The sequence below is a fragment of the Magallana gigas genome, chromosome 9, assembly GCF_963853765.1.
Source record: "Magallana gigas chromosome 9, xbMagGiga1.1, whole genome shotgun sequence".
NCBI lineage: Eukaryota > Metazoa > Mollusca > Bivalvia > Ostreida > Ostreidae > Magallana > Magallana gigas.
In genome coordinates this window covers 30095165-30116655 of record NC_088861.1, presented here as the reverse complement: position 1 = coordinate 30116655, position 21491 = coordinate 30095165, and the positions used below count along the sequence as shown (strand labels likewise).

Here is a 21491-nt window from a genome sequence, read left to right as displayed (position 1 = left end):
TATTGTTTTTATGTACAATTTTATAGATTAATGAATTGATCATAAAAAGTACCTATGGGCGAACGGAAAGTTAATTCCTTTTCAACCAGATGTTCAATACTAGTGTCTAGGGCATTTGGTGAACTAAAAATGCTCTTTTTCTGTTAATCAAAAATATCAAACTTATGCAAACCTTGCTTCTATTTCGGGTGGATTGGATTAATGATTAGTTTTAGATAGTACAGTGGAATCCACTAGGACCCAAGTGTAAATTAACATTGGATCTCTTTGCACTTTTAAAAAGACCTATACCCTTTTAACACTCTGAAAATATTAACGTTGCAATTGTGAGCGTTAACTACTGCTACAAGGGCCCAGATCATTTTTGCATTGAATATTGATTATATGTGTGTTTGAAACGAAAATGTTTTTTTTATTTCAAAAACAAAGAGAAACCTGGAACTCCTTTACCTTTTGAGGCAATTTTTAATACTAGAAGATGGAATTATGTGTCGTTGAAACAAATGTTCTGATCGATCTGTTTTTTTTACTTCATATAAAGCATGTAATAAAGTGACTACATTATATTCTAGCTCGAGAGTGTGTTATAATCATCTCGGATAGATTCAACTATGCATACTGCTTATTTATTTTGAGCAACTGCAGCTTTAATAGCTTTCTCATCCGAGGTATTAATAAAGGACATTGCGGACAATGCTAACTGGACTTCTACCAAAACATTCTTTTTGTTCTACCATAAGGACTTGCCAGTCAAGAATAATAATTTTGTTACTAAAGTGCTTGTCTGTTGAAAAATTGCGTGCATATTTATGCTCTTAGGTATTTTATATTTGATGAATTTTCATTTGAGTTGAGACTAAATTATCCTTCTTAATCTATATATTATTTTGTATTGTTTACTTGATTATATGTTGCAACACTTTAAATATACTATATGATATCCCCGCAGACCCTCAAGGCGATATGTATTAGAATGGCCCATAACCAATCATACCTTTAGGGATGTGAAGAATGAGATACATATGGATATTTTATGTAATTAGCCTGATGATACCTTTCTATAATATGGTGTACACAGTATATTCCTGTGTTAAGATTTCTGAATCGAGTTCTTGAATGTTTTGACTCGCTGAACTCGGAAAAGTAATGCTATATAGTACTTTCTTAAGCCACATGCTCATAAAATAGAATTTCTCTCATCCTTCAGGTACCGAAAGGTTTGCTGAGATAAGGGACCAAATATCCAATATTTTTTTTTTTTAAATGAGACATTAATTTTGGGTCATCTGTTTATTGTACATGACTGTAGAATAATAACAGAAGAAAACACTTATCTTCTATAATCTTCTAAATTACATGTATTTAATTGATGAGTGATCCTGATATGAACGATAGGTAAAAGGTGCAAACTCTCAAAAATCCATGAAATGCAAAATTGATTGACACGTTCCCGTTTAAAACTATAATAAACTAGGCTCTATCATGTAATCAGAATTGAGACATTTATTTTGTATATTGTGTTAATTTTTTATTGACTTTGAAACAATCAAAAGACTACAAATCAACTTCAAAATTAGTAGAAAAATGCACCTATTGGCGGTGTCTACCTCCTCTTAATAATTAAAGTGCAGGAAATGACCATTCCGCTGTACACAAAATACACTATCCAAAAAAACCCAAAAACAAAACAACAACACATCTAGTATGTTACAACTTTTTTGAAAATCTGACCGACAGTGTGTTGATATCTACATGTATATCATGCGATTGTACATGTAGCTTGGACATAGGCAAGTATGGCAAACGTCGCTGCTCCTAAAATCAGGCGGTGTGGCATATTTTCTTCTTGGTGATGTAACACGGTCACAGTTGCTGTCACGGGTAGTTGTATATTATTTCTGAATACAAATTAATAATTTATACTTGGTCGCTTTTTTCACGAAGCTTCAAGTCTTTTTTGTATGGATCCTTTAGGTTTTGCATCGACGTGCGCAAGTTGAATAACAATCAAGACAACACATAGGCCTACACCTTTACTTTACCCGGGACTGAGGACACGCTAGACCACGCGTACGTAATCGTTAAAGACGGAGTTAATCATAAATTTCAGTGACTAATTATTTCAGTAAGTTACATAAATGTAGATCTAAAGTCATTTTGCTACTGGCATGAAGAAATCTAAGATGAGGGCAAAAAAGACGATGTTTACGGTAGGTTCATTATGCTAATATTTTTTTTTCAAATTTGCCAGAATTTTTACCATTTGGTCTAGCAATTATCCTGCATCATGCGGATTCCAAATAATTATAGAAACATGCATGGAGGTAGTCCGAAATTAATATCTGATGAATTCCTGTTGTTGTTGATGTTGATAGTTTTCTTTCTAGGAAAACAGCATGTGAAATATTAAAATCGTTTTTCAAAAAAATCAGGGAAACTGCAAGTAAAATATCAAAAACGTTAAAAAGCCAGGAAAAACGCCATTTTGGATTAAAACTAACATGGAGGGCGGGGATCTGAGTGTTTTCTTTTTTATCGATATTGATAATTTTATCTTTTTTTCTTGAGTTCATTAATTTAAAGAACAGTTGAAAAGTTGGAATGTGCTGTTCAAAGATCGATGACGTAACTAATATCTGAACTTAAAAATCAAAATAAATTCGAGAAGTTCAAATATATGTACGTTCATACTAGTAATACTGGAAAACTTACCTATCTTATTTTTAACGCCGTTGATATTTTTGCGTCCAAAGTTGTTGGATTTATAAAACTGGTAAAAATTAGCCAAAATTAGCAGCACGTTAAAAGCAACTATTATACGGTATTAATTGACTATTTTACGAGGCATGCGATGACTGTTCCGACCTCGACCAGGAATCGAAGATATCATGTGAGCAATTTATATGCCAATATTTACATTTTTAGTGTGTTTGTGATAATAGAAATTGATTTTGTAATGTACAGTATAAGAATTTCAAATGCCGTGTTGTTAGGGCGCAAGCAAAGTGGGGTTTGCATAATTAACAGAAATGAAAATCAAATAAATATGTCAATATTCTAATACTTAATCGTACAACTGCTGAATATCATATACATGTGTAGGCCCTTGATATATAAGTAATAAGGAATTATTCTTTAAATATCATAAGGTGATAATTTTGGTCGGGGCGTGATCAAATCTATCATAAGCCCTTCGGGTTTTATTGGAGTTGACCATGCCTCGACCAAAATTATCACCTCATAATACTCAAAGAATGATTCCTTATTCCTTAAAACATTTTTAGTTCGAGAGATTTAACCAAACGCTATACTCAAGATGATGGGAACATTGGAACATTGGACATATAGCAGAGAAAGATTGGAAAACTCCCGCTATATCCCAGTAGTTCTTGTTACAATGCGACATAGCATGATATGACAGGCTTTTCGCTTCATCATGTTTGTTGGAGCCCACGGTTAGCTATCTACGCGTATCTTGGTCCAATTCGACCAGTTTATAGAGTTAAAAAGGTTCGTTTTGGGAAGCAATTTTGGGTCACCTCTAGTCTGAAAATTCTGCTTCACATATTAATTCTAATAGTATATTTATATATACAATTTATATAAACAATACAATATATATATATATATATATATATATATATATATATATATATATATATATATATATATATATATATATATATATATATATATATATATATATATATACACACACATGTAATTGAGGCACATAAGGCTTGGAAATTGTCTTTCCATATCTGCCGATCTGAAGAGCCAGTAATACCGAAAGAGTTTGCAGCCCGATCGTTTTGTGTTTTTATTCTGGATGTACTATTTTAAAATCATTTTAAGGTAGTCCTATACTCGGCACTAAATGGGCTCAATCATTAAAAGCTTAGCTTTAAATGATAAATATACATTCTAGCAATACATATACAAAAGAAAATATGTATGTTTACATGCTAGTTTGTTTGTTATCACCTCTCAGACGGGTGTACCCCCTTGCGAAAATTATTGACAATTATGAAATTTGCCAGACGTCCGTTTTTCCTAAAAATAATTACCAATTTTGGGAAAATTAGATCTGAACATACAAAATAGAGTATAAATATATATGTAAGCCATATCTCATTAATAATTTTGCGCAAATTTTTATAAGTAGGTACGATTTATGGCCCTGATGTATCAAAATAGAATACAAAAAATGCAATACTAGTATCGCGTTTGGTAATTTTTTTTACTATTTTATGGACTCAAACTTAAAATCATGGTGTTTATTCTATAGATTGACATCTTAGAAAAAAGATTTGGTAAAATAAATTATATGTTGGCGGATTACTTTTTACGCTATAAGCTCTAAACCAAGTAGACCCTGACGAAAATATCCGTAAAAATCACATTTTGCTACAGTTTTCTGCCTAGATCTGTCAAGAATGTGAGATATCATTTAAACATTAATTAATTGACGATTGATTAAATTCGAAACAGCTTCTGTCTCTAAATTTAAACCGGTTTTAGTAAAAGAAAAAGAAAAATTCGGGAGGGGGGGTCAAAACAAAGAAGATGTAAGCATATTTGAGATTCTGGTTAATCAGAAACTTCGTTTTTCATTTTACTTTAACAGAATCGAGTTTCTCAACATTAATCATTTCTATCTCTCATAGAATACGTATATTACCGTTCTAATTGCTTATTATTGCCATTGTTTACAACAGCGATGTAGAGCAAAATCAATACCGGGTATCAAAAACGCTTTGTAAAAGTCGAACCAATATTGTAAAATCCGTATTATGACGTAGTGCGATACTCGGACTACTTTAAATAAAACTGTACTGGTTTTTTTTTTTATTGGCAATCTATATCTATATCTATATATTTGGGATGTCAACGAATACTCGACTATCTCTTGGTCACGCCGATCATCGACTAAAACTTTCTCAGTATAAAATGAAAAAAAACCCTCCTACATGACTAAAATACACAAAGTCTGAGTAAAACATAGGCGCTCATCTTCAGATGTTTTACAACTAACCACTATATATAATTTTACAAAAAAGGATTTTTTCTCGATTCGCGGCATTGGCTTCGTCAGCCCTATCTACCTGTTCACCTGCTACATAAAAACCATTAAATGCATGTTTTAGATTAATGACACGATTGGATGTATGCATGCATGTGATGGAAAATGCGTTGACATATATCATATATTATAAGGACACTTATGTTGTTGACAATTAAACTGATATAGAAAAACGTTCCAAATTGTTTAAATGTAATATTGGATTTTCTTCACTTTGCCAGTTTGCTGTTCAGCCACGACCAGGTTGTCTTCTGTGTCCACACATAAACCGGATGGATACTGTAAATAACAGTTGTCAATGTAGCGGAGGAACTGTCCGTCCTGATCCAGGATGTGGATACAATGGTTGTTATAGTCTGCTGTCAGGATGCGACCCTGGCTGTCTGTAGTGATCCCGCCTGGAAGATAAAGTTTTTTGGTAGAAGAGGGATGACCGGTGTACGTAAACCGGAGTTTGCCTGCCTGATTGACCACTACTACTGCATTGGCATGAATGTCAGCTACACCGATATCTAGGTTCTTGTTCTCAATAATTTTTGTAGCGTAATTCCCTCTATCTGATGAATAAAGAGGTTTCCCATTGTTATTATATTGAATTGTTTGTTACTCTGTGAATCCAGAGTAACGCACGACTTTTGCTTGGTTCTCATTATCTTTGTCCATGACAACCAGGAGGTCACCAGAGGAGGTACTGCAGACACAGAGAGGTCTCCACCCCCGTAGTCTGATCACTGTCTGTATCTCTGCATTCTTCACTATATTAACAGTTCTATCATTGAGATCAGTATAAACTAGTTCACCACTCTATGCCACTGCTATCATGCCTGGCATGTTCCATGACTTGGTTTGGATTGACTTCACTAGTTTACTGTGGAGGTTGTAGAGTCTCATCATGTTGTCCCTACCACTCGTCCATACTTCATCATCACTCAGACAGGACACACCGTATAAGTTATTATATTGTCCATACTCTGTGTTTATGTCTGTGATGATCCGTGGTACATCAATGAGCAATCTGTCCTGGGGAGAGGACTCAGCACCGGAAGAATCTATTGTGTAGCCATGTTCTTCTGTTATGATAGATACGGCTGACAGAGAACCAATCTGCTGATAAATTTGCTCTTCGTTAATCTTCTGTGGGGTGAATCTTGGTAAGGAAACTGAGAGTTTAGGAGGCAATCGTCTGAATTCAGCATTCCTTGATTTGTAGGCAGAAACAAGGCTGACATCATTGGAGTTCAGTAACTTGTTCAGATCAGCAATACTCTGTTCGATTTCAGAAATAATGCGTTTGACCTCATTTTCCTGCTTATCAAGGACAATGAAGTTTTTGGATTCCATTTTTTCTACATCAGATTTCATTTTCTTGATAGCACTGTCTATTTCTCTGTGTAATTCTTCTCCATGATTATTAATATCTACTGTTAATTTCTTGGAATTTTGACTGAGATCAGCTTTCTGAACCGGTATGATGGATGCAATCTTTTGGCATTTCGGATAAATTGAATTTTCTAATTCGTGTAAATCTCTATGTAAAGCTTCTTTCTTTGCATCAAGTAATTTCCGAATGTTCATTTGTTCATGTCCTAGATGTTCACGAGAGGAGACGCACTCCAAACAAATAGGAATGTCACAGTGTTCACAATAAAGTTCACATAATTGTGTTGAATGTTTTGAACATTTCGGATTAAGTCCTCGCTTTTTAAATGGGACTACTTTGTGTTCTGTTGATTCATCAGAGAGGTGTTCCCCCACACAGGCTTTACATAGATGTATGTGACAAATGTCACAGTACATAGGGGGGCCCGGGGTCTCACAGAGATGACACCGTAACACATCTTGGGCCCAACTGCGGGGCAACATGGTCGGAAGTCTTGAAGTATTTTAGGAGAATTCTGAAAGAAAATGTCATAAATGATTGTTTCATAACAAATGAAGATTTTTTACTCTCGTAAATATTTTTGCAAGTGCACATGAACTATTACGTGTTTACTTATTTGATTGACCAACTTAATTTAAATATTTTGCACATTGACCCCATTTTCATGTCTACTGAAAAAAATCCCATTAGTTGATTTTGCGATAAATGTTATAAAATTATTTTGGACTATTGTATCATGGACACCAGTGCAATTTCTAATACAAACCTTCGCGATTCAACATGGTAATTCCAATAATTTTTCTTCCTGGTCTAGTAACCTGGCAAGATCACGTGGTTAATTTCTAATCATGTAGGTCCTTGGGGCACCTCGGTGGGGGTAGAGGTAGTTAATTAAATTTTGCCTTTTATTTAAATACATATTATCATGTTTTAAACCACTAAGGTATGAAAAACGATACTGAATACAAATATTTTACTTTCATATTATTAAAATATTGTATCACAAACACAGCATTTATTTTCTTTCTTTTCTTTACACTGACACTTGATTACCTATTCGCCCGCCTCTCACATTACGATAAGTTTTCACATACTTTGTGCGTTTGTTTGACGAAACATAGTACATGTATAGTATAATATATTTTATTGTTTATATTTACATCCTTCTTTTAATAAATTGAAGAATTGATCATAAAAAGGAAGTCAGGGATTAATTGTTGTCGTGAAAGGAGAGTTTATTCCAAGAATCCGTTTCAACTAAATGTTCTATACTAGTATTTAGAGGATTTAGTGAATCGAACTGTTCTTTTTCTGTTATTAATTCAAAAAAGTATTGCTTATGCAAACATTGCTTTTATTTCAGGTATTTTAGATTAATGATAAATTTTTATTACCAAATACAATTGAATTCAGCAGGACCTAGTTAAATGTAAATTAATATGGGATGTATCTATAGTTTTGCACCTTTTAAAAGACTATTTATCTTAGAAAAACTAGGCTCTGAAAATGTTAACGTTGAAATTGGTGGCGCTGTGAGCGTTATATTAACTACTGCTACAAGGGTCTAGATCATTTCTGCATTGAACTTTGATTATCTGTGTGTTTGTTATGAAAAGGTATATTTCAGGCACGTAGGATCGTTTTTAAAAGGGGGGAGGGGCAGACTCATCCAAAAAATCTTGACACGAAAAAAGAAAAAGAAAAAAGAAATAGGTTACTTTCCAAAATCAAAAACATCCTAATCCGGTGGGGGGTATATATACCTTTAACTTCAATTTCATTTCACTGGTTATTTCCTAATTTTAATTTTTTACATGGTTCCATAAAAGTAGGGGGGACTGCATGTTAATTCAATTTTTTGTATGTAGATTTAAGAAAAATCCTCGCTGCGCAAAAATGTGGAGGGGGGGGGGTGGCCCCTCCCCTGATGCTACGTGCTTGTATTTTTCAAATGCAACCAAAACTGGAGCTCCATTACCTTTCTGTGACAATTTTTTATTTTAGAAGAAGGAATTATGTGTCATTGAAATAAATGTTCTGATCTGTTTATTTCATATAAAGCGTGTAATAATGTGACTACATGTGCTCTAGCTCTAGAGTGTGGTATCATCATCTTGGATATATTCAACTGTGTATACTTCTTCTTCATTTTGAGGAAATACAGCTTCAATAGCTTTTGTATCCGAGGCATTGATAAAGGATATTACAGACAATGCTACTGGACTTCGAAAAAATTCCACCAAAACATTCTTTCTGTTCTGCCATAATGATTTGCCAGTCAATAATAATGATTTTTTTTACTAAAGTGCTTGACTGTTGAAAAATATGTATGGATATTTTAGGTTTTACACCGACTTACGCAAGTTGAATAACATATACAAAACAATTTACACGGACGACTTCACTTTACCCAGAACTGATGAGGGCATACTAGACCATGAATACGTTAGATGGAGTTTATCATAAATCTCAGCGAGTACTTCTTTCAGTTAGTTAGATCTAAAGTCAAGCTATTGGTATATAGAGAAATCTAAGAGGAGGGCAAAACAAGATGATGTTTACAGTAGGTTCATTAGACCAATGACGGAATTTAATGGTTTAATTAACAAAGATTTTGCAATATTCAGATTCCGAAAACTTATGGAAACATGCATGTAGGTACATGTAGTCCAAAATATCTGACTTCTTCCTGACTTTTAAAAAAATGATTTTGTTATTCAAAATGCCAGAAAAACGGCATTTAAAAATTGTTAAAAAGCCAGGAAAACGGCAAATATTTCGAACTAACATGGAGGGCATCAATCTGAAAAAAAAGTGTTTACTTTCTCCTAATTTTCTTTGATCCTTTGATGCTTTTATTCTCGAGATTATCAATTTAAAAACAGTTGAAAAGATGCAATGTGAGGATATCGATGACACAACTAAGATTTGAACTTTAAAATCAAAAGAAATTCGAGAAATTCAAATGTATGTACGTTCATTATACTGAAAAAGTTTACGTGTCTCATTTTTAACACCGCGAATTAACGGATTTATAAAATTAATCAAAATTAGCAGCACGCACCCCCCCCCCCCCTCCTCCAACAAAAAAAAACCCATGCAAACAAACAAACAAAACAAAACAACTGAACACTTTACCAGGCAAGCGTTGGCTGTTCCGACAAGGAATCACATTTAAGATATTGTATGAGCAATGTTTGTGCCAATATTTACATTTTTTAGTGTCTTTGTGATACACTATTTTAAAATAGGCAAAACACCAAATTTTATTTTTCATTTATTATTTGTGGGAAGACGCTACGAATTGATTATATAATGTACTGTCAAATAAATTCAAATGATGTACAATGTTTAGTAAAAGGGCCCCAAGCTAAGCGGGGTTTGTATGATTAAACAAAATGAAAATCATATAAATATGAGACAGTTAAAAGATAAAAGTTGACTATCTCAGGTCATCCGATGTAAACCCATAATTATGATAGTTCTCTAGATCTGCAGTGTTTCACTATTTGATCATACGAAAACGAACCAATCATCATTCTCTCGCTCCAGAGACCCAATACTCGGACTTTACGCTGACAGACTTGAACACATGCAAACCCGTAGTTACCATAAAAAAGGGCAAAGGTAACTTTCCTCCAAAATCCTGAAATCATAATCCTAATTTTTTGTACGTAAATTTAAGAAAAATCTTTGTTGTGCACTGTAGGGTGAATATTATCAAATATGTAACTATGCATTCTTCTTCGAAGTAAAAATTATTCAATAAACCTCTGATTGATTTGTAATTAAAGCATTTTTTATAATAATAAACTTCTGACAACCAGTTACTGCATTATAAGTAATCATGTATTGATCTGAATGCATATTTTTTGCTACTATTTTCTTAAATCAGCGAATAAGATATACGAATACATGCACATCGGTTGCAGACAGCAATTATCAAACAATCATCTTTGATACATAAACAGTCTGTATACAGAAATTGAAACAAACATTTATCAGGTAACACATGTTAACGGCAAACTTGTCACAGTGTTACAGTACATTCAATTTGGTTTTACGCACATTGTTATCCTTTTCCATTTTTATGGCATGGTTCAAATTATGAGCTCAAATTTTGAAACTGCAGAAATGGTATTCTTAGAGGCAGCTATTAATCTCATTTACATGCAATTTTCTATGTAATAATTTCAAATATTTTAAGAGAACTATAAGTAGTCAGGTTCCCGAGACCCCTCTGTTTTTATTATTGAATAATAAAAACAGAGGGGTCTCGGGAACCTGACTACTATAAAAGACGCATAAAGAGAATCATCTGTAATATACTCTTTTTTTATATATTAAACGTGCATTTAAACAGATCAATATCCATGAAATAATTACAAATACCAAATAAATATGAAATTATTGATGTACCCGAGCTGAGATGTCTTTATTAACAAGGTTGTAAAAAAAATCATTTTACAGTGTAATTACAATTATTGCATGAAGGAAAAATGATAGTAAAGTAAAATATAGATCTATAGAATGTGTGATACAATAATTGTTATTTTATTTATACATTTATTATACATTAACAGTATGTTTATATGAAAAAAAATATAGGCCTATATATACTAGTACATGACTAAGAGTATGCAGCATATGGTAATACATAAAGCATCTTAAAGATGTGAATCATATGCAAGAATAACATGACGATATTTATAAACTGGGCCATTCAATGTAATTTCTAACTGGTATAATATAGATCGCGGATCTAGAAGGATAGGGTTCAGTGTCCACAATTTGTTTACTTGTAATATTGGATTTTCTTCACTTTGCCAGTGTTACTCTCAGCCACAAAGAGGTTGTCTTTGGTGTCCACACATAAACCCGATGGATTCTGTAAATGACAGTTGTCAATGTAGCGGAGGAACTGTCCGTCCTGATCCAGGATGTGGATACGGTGGTTGTTTATGTCTGATGTCAGGATCAAACCCTGGCTGTCTGTAGTGATGCCGGTTGGATGAAATGATTCCTTGGTAGTAGAGAGAGGACCGGTGTAGGTAAACCGGAGTTTTCCGGCCTGATTGACAACCACTACTGCACCGGCTTCACAGTCAGATACGCATATATCTAGGTTCTTATTCTCACTGATGTATTTAGCAAAATCAAATCTATCAAATGAATAAAGAGGTTGCCTTTTGTTATTGTACTGAATTATTTGTTTCTCTTTGTAATCAGAGTAACGCACAACTTTTGCTTTTTTTTCAACAACATTGTCCATGACAACCAGGAGGTCACCAGAGGAGGTAATACAGACATTCAAAGATCTCCACTCTTGTAATCTGATCACTGTCTGTATCTGTGTATTCTTTACTATGTTCACAGTTCTATCATAGGCATCAGTATAAACTAGTTCACCACTCTGTGTCACGGCTATGTCACCTGGCATGTTCAATGACTTGGTTTGGATTGACTTTAATATTTCACCGTGGAGGTTGTAGAGTCTCATCATGTTGTCCGCACCACTCGTCCACACTTCATTATCACTCAGACAGGAAACACACCATAAAGCATTCTTATATCCTTCATACACACTGCCTAATCTATTAGATCCTCCATACTCTGTGTTGAAATCCATGATTATCCGTGGTACATCAATGAAAGGTGTGTCCGGGGGAGAGGACTCTGCACCAGGAGAATCCATTGTGTAGCCATGTTCTTCTGTTATGATAGATACGGCTGACAGAGAACCAATCTGCTGATAAATTTGCTCTTTGTTAATCTTCTGAGGGGTGAATCTTGGTAAGGAAACTGAGAGTTTAGGAGGCAATCGTCTGAATTCAGCATTCCTTGATTTGTAGGCAGAAACAAGGCTGACATCATTGGAGTTCAGTAACTTGTTCAGATCAGCAATACTCTGTTCGATTTCAGAAATAATGCGTTTGACCCCATTTTCCTGCTTATCAAGGACAATAAAGTTTTTGGATTCCATTTTTTCTACATCAGATTTCATTTTCTTGATAGCACTGTCTATTTCTCTGTGTAATTCTTCTCCATGATTATTAATATCTACTGTTAATTTCTTGGAATTTTGACTGAGATCAGCTTTCTGAACCGGTATGATGGATGCAATCTTTTGGCATTTCGGATAAATTGAATTTTCTAATTCGTGTAAATCTCTATGTAAAGCTTCTTTCTTTGCATCAAGTAATTTCCGAATGTTCATTTGTTCATGTCCTAGATGTTCACGAGAGGAGACGCACTCCAAACAAATAGGAATGTCACAGTGTTCACAATAAAGTTCACATAATTGTGTTGAATGTTTTGAACATTTCGGATTAAGTCCTCGCTTTTTAAATGGCACTACTTTGTGTTCTGTTGATTCATCAGAGAGGTGTTCCCCCACACAGGCTTTACATAGTTGTATGTGACAAATGTCACAGTACATAGGGGGGCCCGGGGTCTCACAGAGATGACACCGTAACACATCTTGGGCCCAACTGCGGGGCAACATGGTCGGAAGTCTTGAAGTATTTTAGGAGAATTCTGAAAGAAAATGTCATAAATGATTGTTTCATAACAAATGAAGATTTTTTACTCTCGTAAATATTTTTGCAAGTGCACATGAACTATTACTTGTTTACTTATTTGATTGACCAACTTAATTTAAATATTTTGCACATTGACCCCATTTTCATGTCTACTGAAAAAATCCCATTAGTTGATTTTGCGATAAGTGTTATAAAAATATTTTAGCCTATTGTATAATGGACACTCGTGCAATTTCTAATAAATTAACTACAGACCTTCGCGAATCAACATGGTAGCTCCAATATGTTTTCTTCCTGGTCTAGTAACCTGGCAAGATCACGTGGTTTATTTATAATCATGTAGGTTTTGGGGGCACCTCGGTGGGGGTAGATGTAGTCAATCAAATTTTGCCTTTTATTTAAATACATATTATCATGTTTTAAACCACTTAGGTATGAAAAATGATACTGAATACAAATATTTTACTTTCATATTATTAAAATATTGTATCACAAACACAGCATTTATTTTTTTTCTTTTCTTTACACTGACACTTGATTACTTATTCGCCCGCCTCTCACATTACGATAAGTTTTCACATACTTTGTGCGTTTGTTTGACTAAACATAGTACATGTATAGTATACTAGTAACAGTGGTGAATGAAAAACACAGTTTATATTAGTGTCGCTTAAAACTATAATTAAACAATAATATGTTTTCTTTTGTGATTCTTGCGGGGTATGAAGGTAGCGACATTGCAGAAAAAAAGTACATAACCCTCGCTACTTTTATAACCCGCATGAATCACAAAAAGTATTTTATTGTTTATATTTACATCCTTCTTTTAATAAATTGAAGAATTGGTCATAAAAAGGAAGTCAAGGATTAATTGTTGTCGTGAAAGGAGAGTTTATTCCAAGAATCTGTTTCAACTAAATGTTCTATACTAGTATTTGGAGCATTTAGTAAATCGAACTGTTCTTTTTCTGTTATTAATTCAAAAAAGTAATGCTTATGCAAACATTGCTTTTATTTCAGATATTTTAGACTAATGATACATTTTTGTTACTAATTACAATTGAATTTAGCAGGACCTAAATGTAAAAATAATATGGGATGTATCTGTAGTTTTGCACTTTTTAAAAGACTATTTATCTTAGAAAAACTAGGCTCTGAAAATGTTAACGTTGAAATTGGTGGCGCTGTGAGCGTTATAACTACTGCTACAAGGATCATTTGTGCATTGAACTTTGATTATATGTGTGTTTGTTATGAAAAGGTATATTTCAGGCACGTAGCATCGTTTTTGAAAGGGGGGGGGGGGCAGACTCATCCAAAAAAAGAAAAAAGAAAAAAAAGAAATAGGTTAAAGGTTACTTTCCAAAATCCCGAAAATCCTAATGCGTGGGGGGGGGGGGGGGGGGGGGAATATACCTTTAACTTCAATTTCATTTCACTGGTCATTTCCTTATTTTCAATTTTTTTACATGGTTCCATAAAAGTAGGGGGCTGCATGTTAATTCAATTTTTTTGTATGTAGATTAAAGAAAAATCTTTGCTGCGCAAAAATATGGGGAGGATTGGGGGGGGGGGGGGGACTGGCCCCTCCCCCTGATGCTACGTGCCTGTATTTTTCAAATACAACCAAAACTGGAGCTTCATTACCTTACTGTGACAATTTTTTATTCTAGAAGAAGGAATTATGTGTCTTTGAAATAAATGTTCTGATCTGTTTATTTCATATAAAGCGTCGAATAATGTGACTACATGTACTCTAGCTCGAGAGTGTGGTATCATCATCTTGGATAGATTGAACTGTGTATACTGCTTCTTCATTTTGAGGAAGTACAGCTTCAATAGCTTTTGCATCCGAGGCATTGATAAAGGATATTACAGACAATGCTACTGGACTTCGAAAAAATTCTACCAAAACATTCTTTCTGTTCTGCCATAAGGATTTGCCAGTCAATTATAATGATTTTGTTACTAAAGTGCTTGACTGTTGAAAAATATTGCATTCATATTTGTGCTACTAGGTATATGATATTTAATGAACTTTTATTTGAGTTGAGACAAAATTATCTTTCTTCATTCATATATCATTTTGTATAGCTTATTTGTGACCACGCTTTGAATATGCTATATGATACCCCCGCAGACCCTAAAGGCGATATGTATTAGAATGGCCCCACATCCAATAAAACCTTTAAGGATGTGAAGAATGAGATACATATGGATATTCTATGTAATTAGCCTGATGATACCTTTCTATAGTATGGTGTACACAGTATATTCCTGTGTTAAGATTTCTGAATCGAGTGCTTGAATGTTTTGACTCACTGAACTCGGAAAAGTAATGCTATATAGTGCTTTCTTGAGCCACAGGCTCATAAAATAGAATTTCTCTAATCCTTCAGGTACCGAAAGGTTTGCTGAGATAAGGGACCAACTATACAATATTTTTTTATTTAAATGAGACATCGATTTTGGGTCATCTGTTTATTGTACATGACTGTAAAATAATAACAGAAGAAAACACTTATCTTCTATAATGTTTCAAATTACATGTATTTAATTGATGAGTGATCCTGATATGAACGATAGGTAAAAGGTGCAAACTCTCAAAAATCCATGAAATGCAAAATTTACTGACACATTCCCTTTAAAACTATAATAAACTAGGCTCTATCATGTAATCAGAATTGAGACATTTATTTTGTATATTGTGTTAATCTTTTATTGACTTTGAAACAATCAAAAGACTACAAATCAACTTCAAAATTAGTAGAAAAATGCACCAATTGGCGGTGTCTACCTCCTCTTAATAATTAAAGTGCAGGAAATGACCATTCCGCTGTACACAAAATACACTATCCAAAAAAACCCCCCAAAAACAAAACAACAACACAAAAACAAAAAACGAACCCACTTTACAATGTCAATGCCATAATCCCCCACCCTCCCCACTTCCACACACATTATCACTGGCGTACTTTTAAAATAATGTTATCAAAATAATAACAGAACAAACCTACAATGTCAAAATTTGACATATCAGAGTTTCATATGTGCTTGCTACTAGTTTCATAAATGAAGATTCTGAATTCTCTGTCTAGTAGCTGTTTGTATTTTATGACATGGATGTTGTATGAGTGAATGTTGGTATGAGTACAGGGCAGCATGGAGGTTCCCTGTGATCTGTTGACAGATCCCCAAGATCTCCCAGGAGATGTCTCTGAGTGAAACCGGTATCAATTCTCCCTGATCGTGATGCACTAAGGCATGTAGATCATCTAAAGCACCCTGTGCTCTCATTGTGTCCACATTTCTCGAGCACAAGAAATCTAGCATGTATAACAGAACGAAAGGTGGAATAAACAAAAAATTACGACCTTGCAGTCTACTAGTCTGCTGTTCTGGTATTAAGTCATTAATATAAAATACTGCATTGTCAAGTGTGATATTCTGTGCAACAGCTTCTTTCATTTTCGTAGACAAGAATTGTCCTCTTACAGCTTCATTATACATCTCTTGGTCTACATGACTCCCATACATCAAATATGGTTGTGCTAACTTGGCCTTTGTAATATCTATAACAGATAAAGCTTCCATGTACCTAAATGTGTTGTGATAATACATTGCAATGTATAACATGTCAGACACAAACCCAAACTTTGTTGCTAATTTCAGCAACCGACAGGCTATTTTATCTACAATATAAAACTGCTTATTGAAACCTGTGTCAATGTACATGTTGTGTAATATAGCAGTATACCGAAAAATGGTGGCTGTTAGTTTCTGTAATACGACAATCTGATACTCTGTCAGTGGTACATTTATCAACTGCTCTACCGTATGTAGGTACTGTTTACATCTCTGTATGTCTGGTTTGCCTATTGTATCATTTCGAACCATCTCACCAAAGTAATCTTTATCAAATTCAACTTGAGAGATCAGAGAGTGTTCATCAGTACAAATTGAGAGTCTAGGATTACAAAGAACATCAATGATGTTGGACATGATAGAGGGACTATATAGTAATATTGCAATGCCTTTCTCATAAAATGTATATAAACGCATGAATAATGTTGTTTGTGCTTCACCATAGATGCTGCTAAGAAACATGTTGTTTTCTGGAATGAAAAAATTGGGACACACACCCTCGTACACCCATTTAAGAAGAAGTTTAAAGCAGACCCAGAAACCGGCCACAAGATTATCTGGATGCCAATGAAGTGTGGCATTTTGTTGGATTGCCCAGAAAACAGCAGTTTTCATGAAATAGGAACACAGTATTTTCTCTTCATCTCTTAATCCAGTGTTAATTATCTCTTTTAAGAACAATTTCAGTAATCCATACGTTAAGAATTGTGTGTGATTCATTGAGTACACCAGTTTGTATTCTGCTCGAGAGAAAGAAATTCTCCATTCGTTGTCAGTATGATTTCCTATTTTGTGTCCAATTGCTACAACGTGACATCCATTGCTAATGATGTCGTTTACAACATTAGATGGGGGCCATGAATGGCATCTGTCTATCCACGAGTAGGCAGAAGGAGGCCAGAAATCACTAGCAAAGCAATGGGCATGATCGTATTCAAATCCATTATCACGTCTTCCACTGCTACATGGCCCATGGATGGTAGAACCAGTTATAATAAAAGAGCACATGGCCTCTCTGTACTTTGAACTTGATACATAGAAACATCCATTCATCAATACACACGCTGACATCACTAAATCGTTAGCTTTTTCTAATGGTAACCAGAGTAAAGTGAATCCTGGCGGACTCTCAGAATTGTCACAGAGAATCAACGCGTGTTCTTGTGTGTTGTAAAACCGACACTGAGAGAAGTCCCAGACCACTCGGTGGTTGATGGGCCAGTGCATGTGGTCTACGTCTGATCCACTTAATCTAAATCCTTCTCTTTCACTTCCACTTAGCATCACAGTGGAATGTTTATCAAACACTACGTTGTTATCTAATATTTCTATTATGTCCTCTATTTCTCTCCTGAATGCCACTTGTTGTGGGGTTCCTATCTTGAGACACATTCCCGCATATACTGCCTCAGAGATATTCTGAATTCGAAGAAACATACCACTGAAAAAAGTTACATATATTAGTTTGATTCTGTCTATTTCATCGTCGCAAAATAAAATTCTTATGAACTGTTAAAAAATAATGAATTTAAACGTAAATTCTAATGAACAAACTTACTTTTGAGCTGCTCTGTTTCCGTCCATTGCTGGGGGATTTTTGTGTGTTATTTTTAGTCCTGGAAAAACCCTGGGTAAGTGCGTGTATTTAATTTTAGAGTTACAAAGAATCTGTATTCATTCGTACTACACAGAGATCCGGCTTTTAAGGAGCGGATACTTAAGTTCTATTATCGTACAATGTACAATTGAATTAAACTATTTTGAAAATAAAAGCCTTATCTATATGCTGTGTAACAAAGAATTTTGAACCCGGTTTAAAATTACTTTTAAACGAAAAAAAAACCACCACAGTTCATTATTCATCATTTCAAAGGTAATCTACCATACAATATAATTGGTGTATTCGCTTTAAGACGGCTCGATGGACTGGTCGTGGTCATTTTTAGACTGAAATAATCTCCTTTAGATGGAGAGCTCTGTACAAAGATATGGAAAATGTTTAAAATTAAAATTTGAGATATTTTGTAATATGTCTTTACTAAACAATGGTTTATGGCTAAAGAGACCATGTCTTAAATTTTAGAGTAGATCTAATGGTTTTACTGACAGAGGTCAGTAAAACACATTCCCGGTCTAAAACCCCGTGACTTAGACTAATAATGTTGAAAATAAAACATTTACAACTTTTCGGAGCAATGAGGTCAGAAATTGTAAAAAACTTGGGTTGGATATTTTTTAATACAAATTTTATCTCAATACAAAATTTACTTTGCTAAAGATATTTTCCAAAGTTTTCTATAAAGAAGATTGTTGAAACATAGTGAACATGGTGTTTCTTTTAATCCTAAGTGATCCTCACTGTACTTCATTTACCTAAACGGTACCCCAATGAATCCATTTGATTACATCTATGAACTGTGTATAGACCCATATCGAGCTACTAATAAAGGTTTTCCTTAAAAAAAATCATGTCTCACAAACCCCCTGTGTTCTTATTATATCGATTATCCTATAGATGATTTAGAAAAAAAATCCTGATTGTTTTTCCATTATATGAATGTATTATCGGGTAATAAACATTCAGTCAATAGTTTTCTTTAGAATATATATTTTAAATTAAAGTATCGCAGTTCTATTAAGTTATAATCAGTTAGTGGCACAACGGACATTTGCTTTGAAATTTGGGATCAGAAATATTTCAGATTTTAAAAATCGTTGAATATGTCTATGTAAAAAAGTACTTAATATCAAATAAAATTTACTGTAACTTATTAAAAACTAAAGACCGAATAAATTCAAACCGATTTGATTTATCGTTTTGTATACGTGTATCACACAACTGGAGCACAACCAGATATATGGCTTATGAAATAAGTTGCACACGTCTTGAAGTATTTTAAAGTTTGAACGACCAATCAATTCGCCATCGGTCCAAAGGAATGTTAACAATCGCAAAGGAAAACATTTTGACATTTTATTTTCACTGTTAGGAAAATTTTCATAAATATATTGTAATATATTCGCCATATATTTAAGAAATGAACTCAATGTCTACCCAAGTTATACTCGTATAACCTGGGTTGGGGCAATTTACGCTTTATAATCCGCGAAGCGGATTATAAAAAAGCGTAAATTGCTCCAACCCAGGTTATACGAGTATAACTTGGGTAGATATTGAGTTCATTCCTTATAATTTAATTTTCTGGAATTTGCTGTACAAATTGAGTCCGTTTTACTTTTAAAAATGATATAAATCTGTTCAAAATTCAAACGTAACGTCAAGTGAATTAGTACGTTGGTGCATTGTGACGTGTCTTGTGACGTGCAAACCAGGTTATACAAATTTAACTAAATTTTTCTATCCAATCAAATGCCGCGTTACAACCATAATTAAATTATTGTAAAGTAAAATAAAATTATCCAGAACCTGCTAATAGAGACTATCAAGGAATATACCAGTAATGTACTCTAATGCAACTTCTCTCTGCAAATGTCGATGAATCTATATGCATTTTACGAGACAGTATAGATATAGTTTTTTTTAAAAAATATATAATACAGTTATGTTTTCTTTTTAGCTTTTAGCGGTCTTCGATTCGTGTGACGTTGTTTGTCACACAAACAACAGATGTTGAATAATACAAATCCGAAGTGCTGTTGAAATATATAAATGACCTTTCTAAGCAGAATGATTAACGTTGATGTAATTTTTTTTTTAAAAATGGATATTAAGATTTAAGGTTTTTATTTTACATAGAAGCTGGGTGCTAAAAAAAACTACAAATCCAATATACGTTATCCTTTCAAAAATAAATTGCAAAGCCATCAAAGTTTTATATTATTATTGAAGGCAATTTTCATGTGTTTCTAAGCTAGCTCACAACACATTTGAATAGTTTCATAAATCATAAGAAAATTACTAGGATATGAAAGCTAGCATTATGCTTGAGACGTATTGAAGTCATATAAACGACGAAATGTGTAATTTGATTACAAATTTATTATTTTCAAAAAAAAGTTAATGTACTTATATATGTATGACTCATCAACAATAAAAACCAGAGGTTTAAATGTTATTTCAGTAATTTAAAACGGATCTTTATTACATTGGTATTACACTCTGCTTATGTAATGCATAGATTAAAAATGAAGAACAGCGACACAACATTGGGACTACAATATTTAAAATGCTTAATGCTTTTGGATAACTGATAATATAATGCGATCTGTAATATGGTATTTGATACAGATTGGTGGTCTATGATACGGTGCAAGATACAGGTAGGTGCTCAGTGACATGGTACCCTATACAGATAGCTGTATTATGATATGAAACCTGATAATTATAGGTGACTTTTAAAGTTACACTTGAGTGATTGTCTACAATTTTGTACCTGATACAGGTAAGAGCTCAACGATTCAGTAACTGATACAGTTTTATTAGATAATATCTAACAGTTGTACATGGGTAGGTGTTTTGTACCATATCGAGGTTGGAGGAAGGCACTTGATTGTAACTGATAGAGATGGATGGTCTTTACATGCAACACGTAACCTGATACAGATTAAATGCTTTATGATATGGCTATGCTCCTTTTTATAGTACTTAATTCCGGAAGTTACGCTATACTTGCTACAGATGAATGCTGCTTCTTTTTTTAAAGAACATGCTAAATATCAAACATGTTGCACGAGAACTTGACCTCCCACAATATAAGATAATTTTATTCATTGCTTACTCATGAGACCAAAGGTAAAAGGTCAAAATACTTACATTAAACAATATCATTATTTATGGTTAACTTGGCAGTATATGTTTGACATTCATCTTTGGTGATGA

General features: G+C 33.8%; 2 protein-coding genes across 3 annotated transcripts; both read right to left on the bottom strand.

Moving 5' to 3' along the window:
* Window positions 1-10810: 10810 nt before the first annotated feature.
* On the bottom strand, window positions 10811-13350 carry LOC117691397 (tripartite motif-containing protein 2-like). The gene is made up of 2 exons (XM_034477462.2): window positions 13262-13350; window positions 10811-13001 (listed from the first exon to the last, which is right to left on the bottom strand). The coding sequence occupies exon 2, from the start codon at window positions 12967-12969 to the stop codon at window positions 11260-11262; it is 1710 nt and encodes a 569-aa protein (XP_034333353.2). The 5' UTR covers window positions 12970-13001; window positions 13262-13350; the 3' UTR covers window positions 10811-11259.
* Window positions 13351-15273: 1923 nt separating this feature from the next.
* Window positions 15274-18443, bottom strand: LOC117691403 (uncharacterized). Of its 2 annotated transcripts, none has more exons than XM_034477470.2 (2): window positions 18210-18443; window positions 15274-18070 (listed from the first exon to the last, which is right to left on the bottom strand). In XM_034477470.2, the coding sequence occupies exon 2, from the start codon at window positions 18041-18043 to the stop codon at window positions 16073-16075; it is 1971 nt and encodes a 656-aa protein (XP_034333361.2). In that variant the 5' UTR covers window positions 18044-18070; window positions 18210-18443; the 3' UTR covers window positions 15274-16072. The 2 variants fall into 2 exon arrangements, with proteins under 2 accessions (XP_034333361.2, XP_034333360.2); XM_034477469.2 differs by having other exon boundaries at window positions 15275-18092; window positions 18210-18441.
* Window positions 18444-21491: the final 3048 nt, after the last annotated feature.

Bases quoted from the DNA above. Each gene is read 5' to 3' on its own strand.
- LOC117691397 (XM_034477462.2), bottom strand. From the start codon at position 12,969: ATGTTGCCCCGCAGTTGGGCCCAAGATGTGTTACGGTGTCATCTCTGT.
- LOC117691403 (XM_034477469.2), bottom strand. From the start codon at position 18,235: ATGGACGGAAACAGAGCAGCTCAAAA. The intron at 18,093-18,209 runs GTAAGTTTGTTC...AACTTTTTTCAG, and splicing joins GGAAACAGAGCAGCTCAAAA to TGGTATGTTTCTTCGAATTC.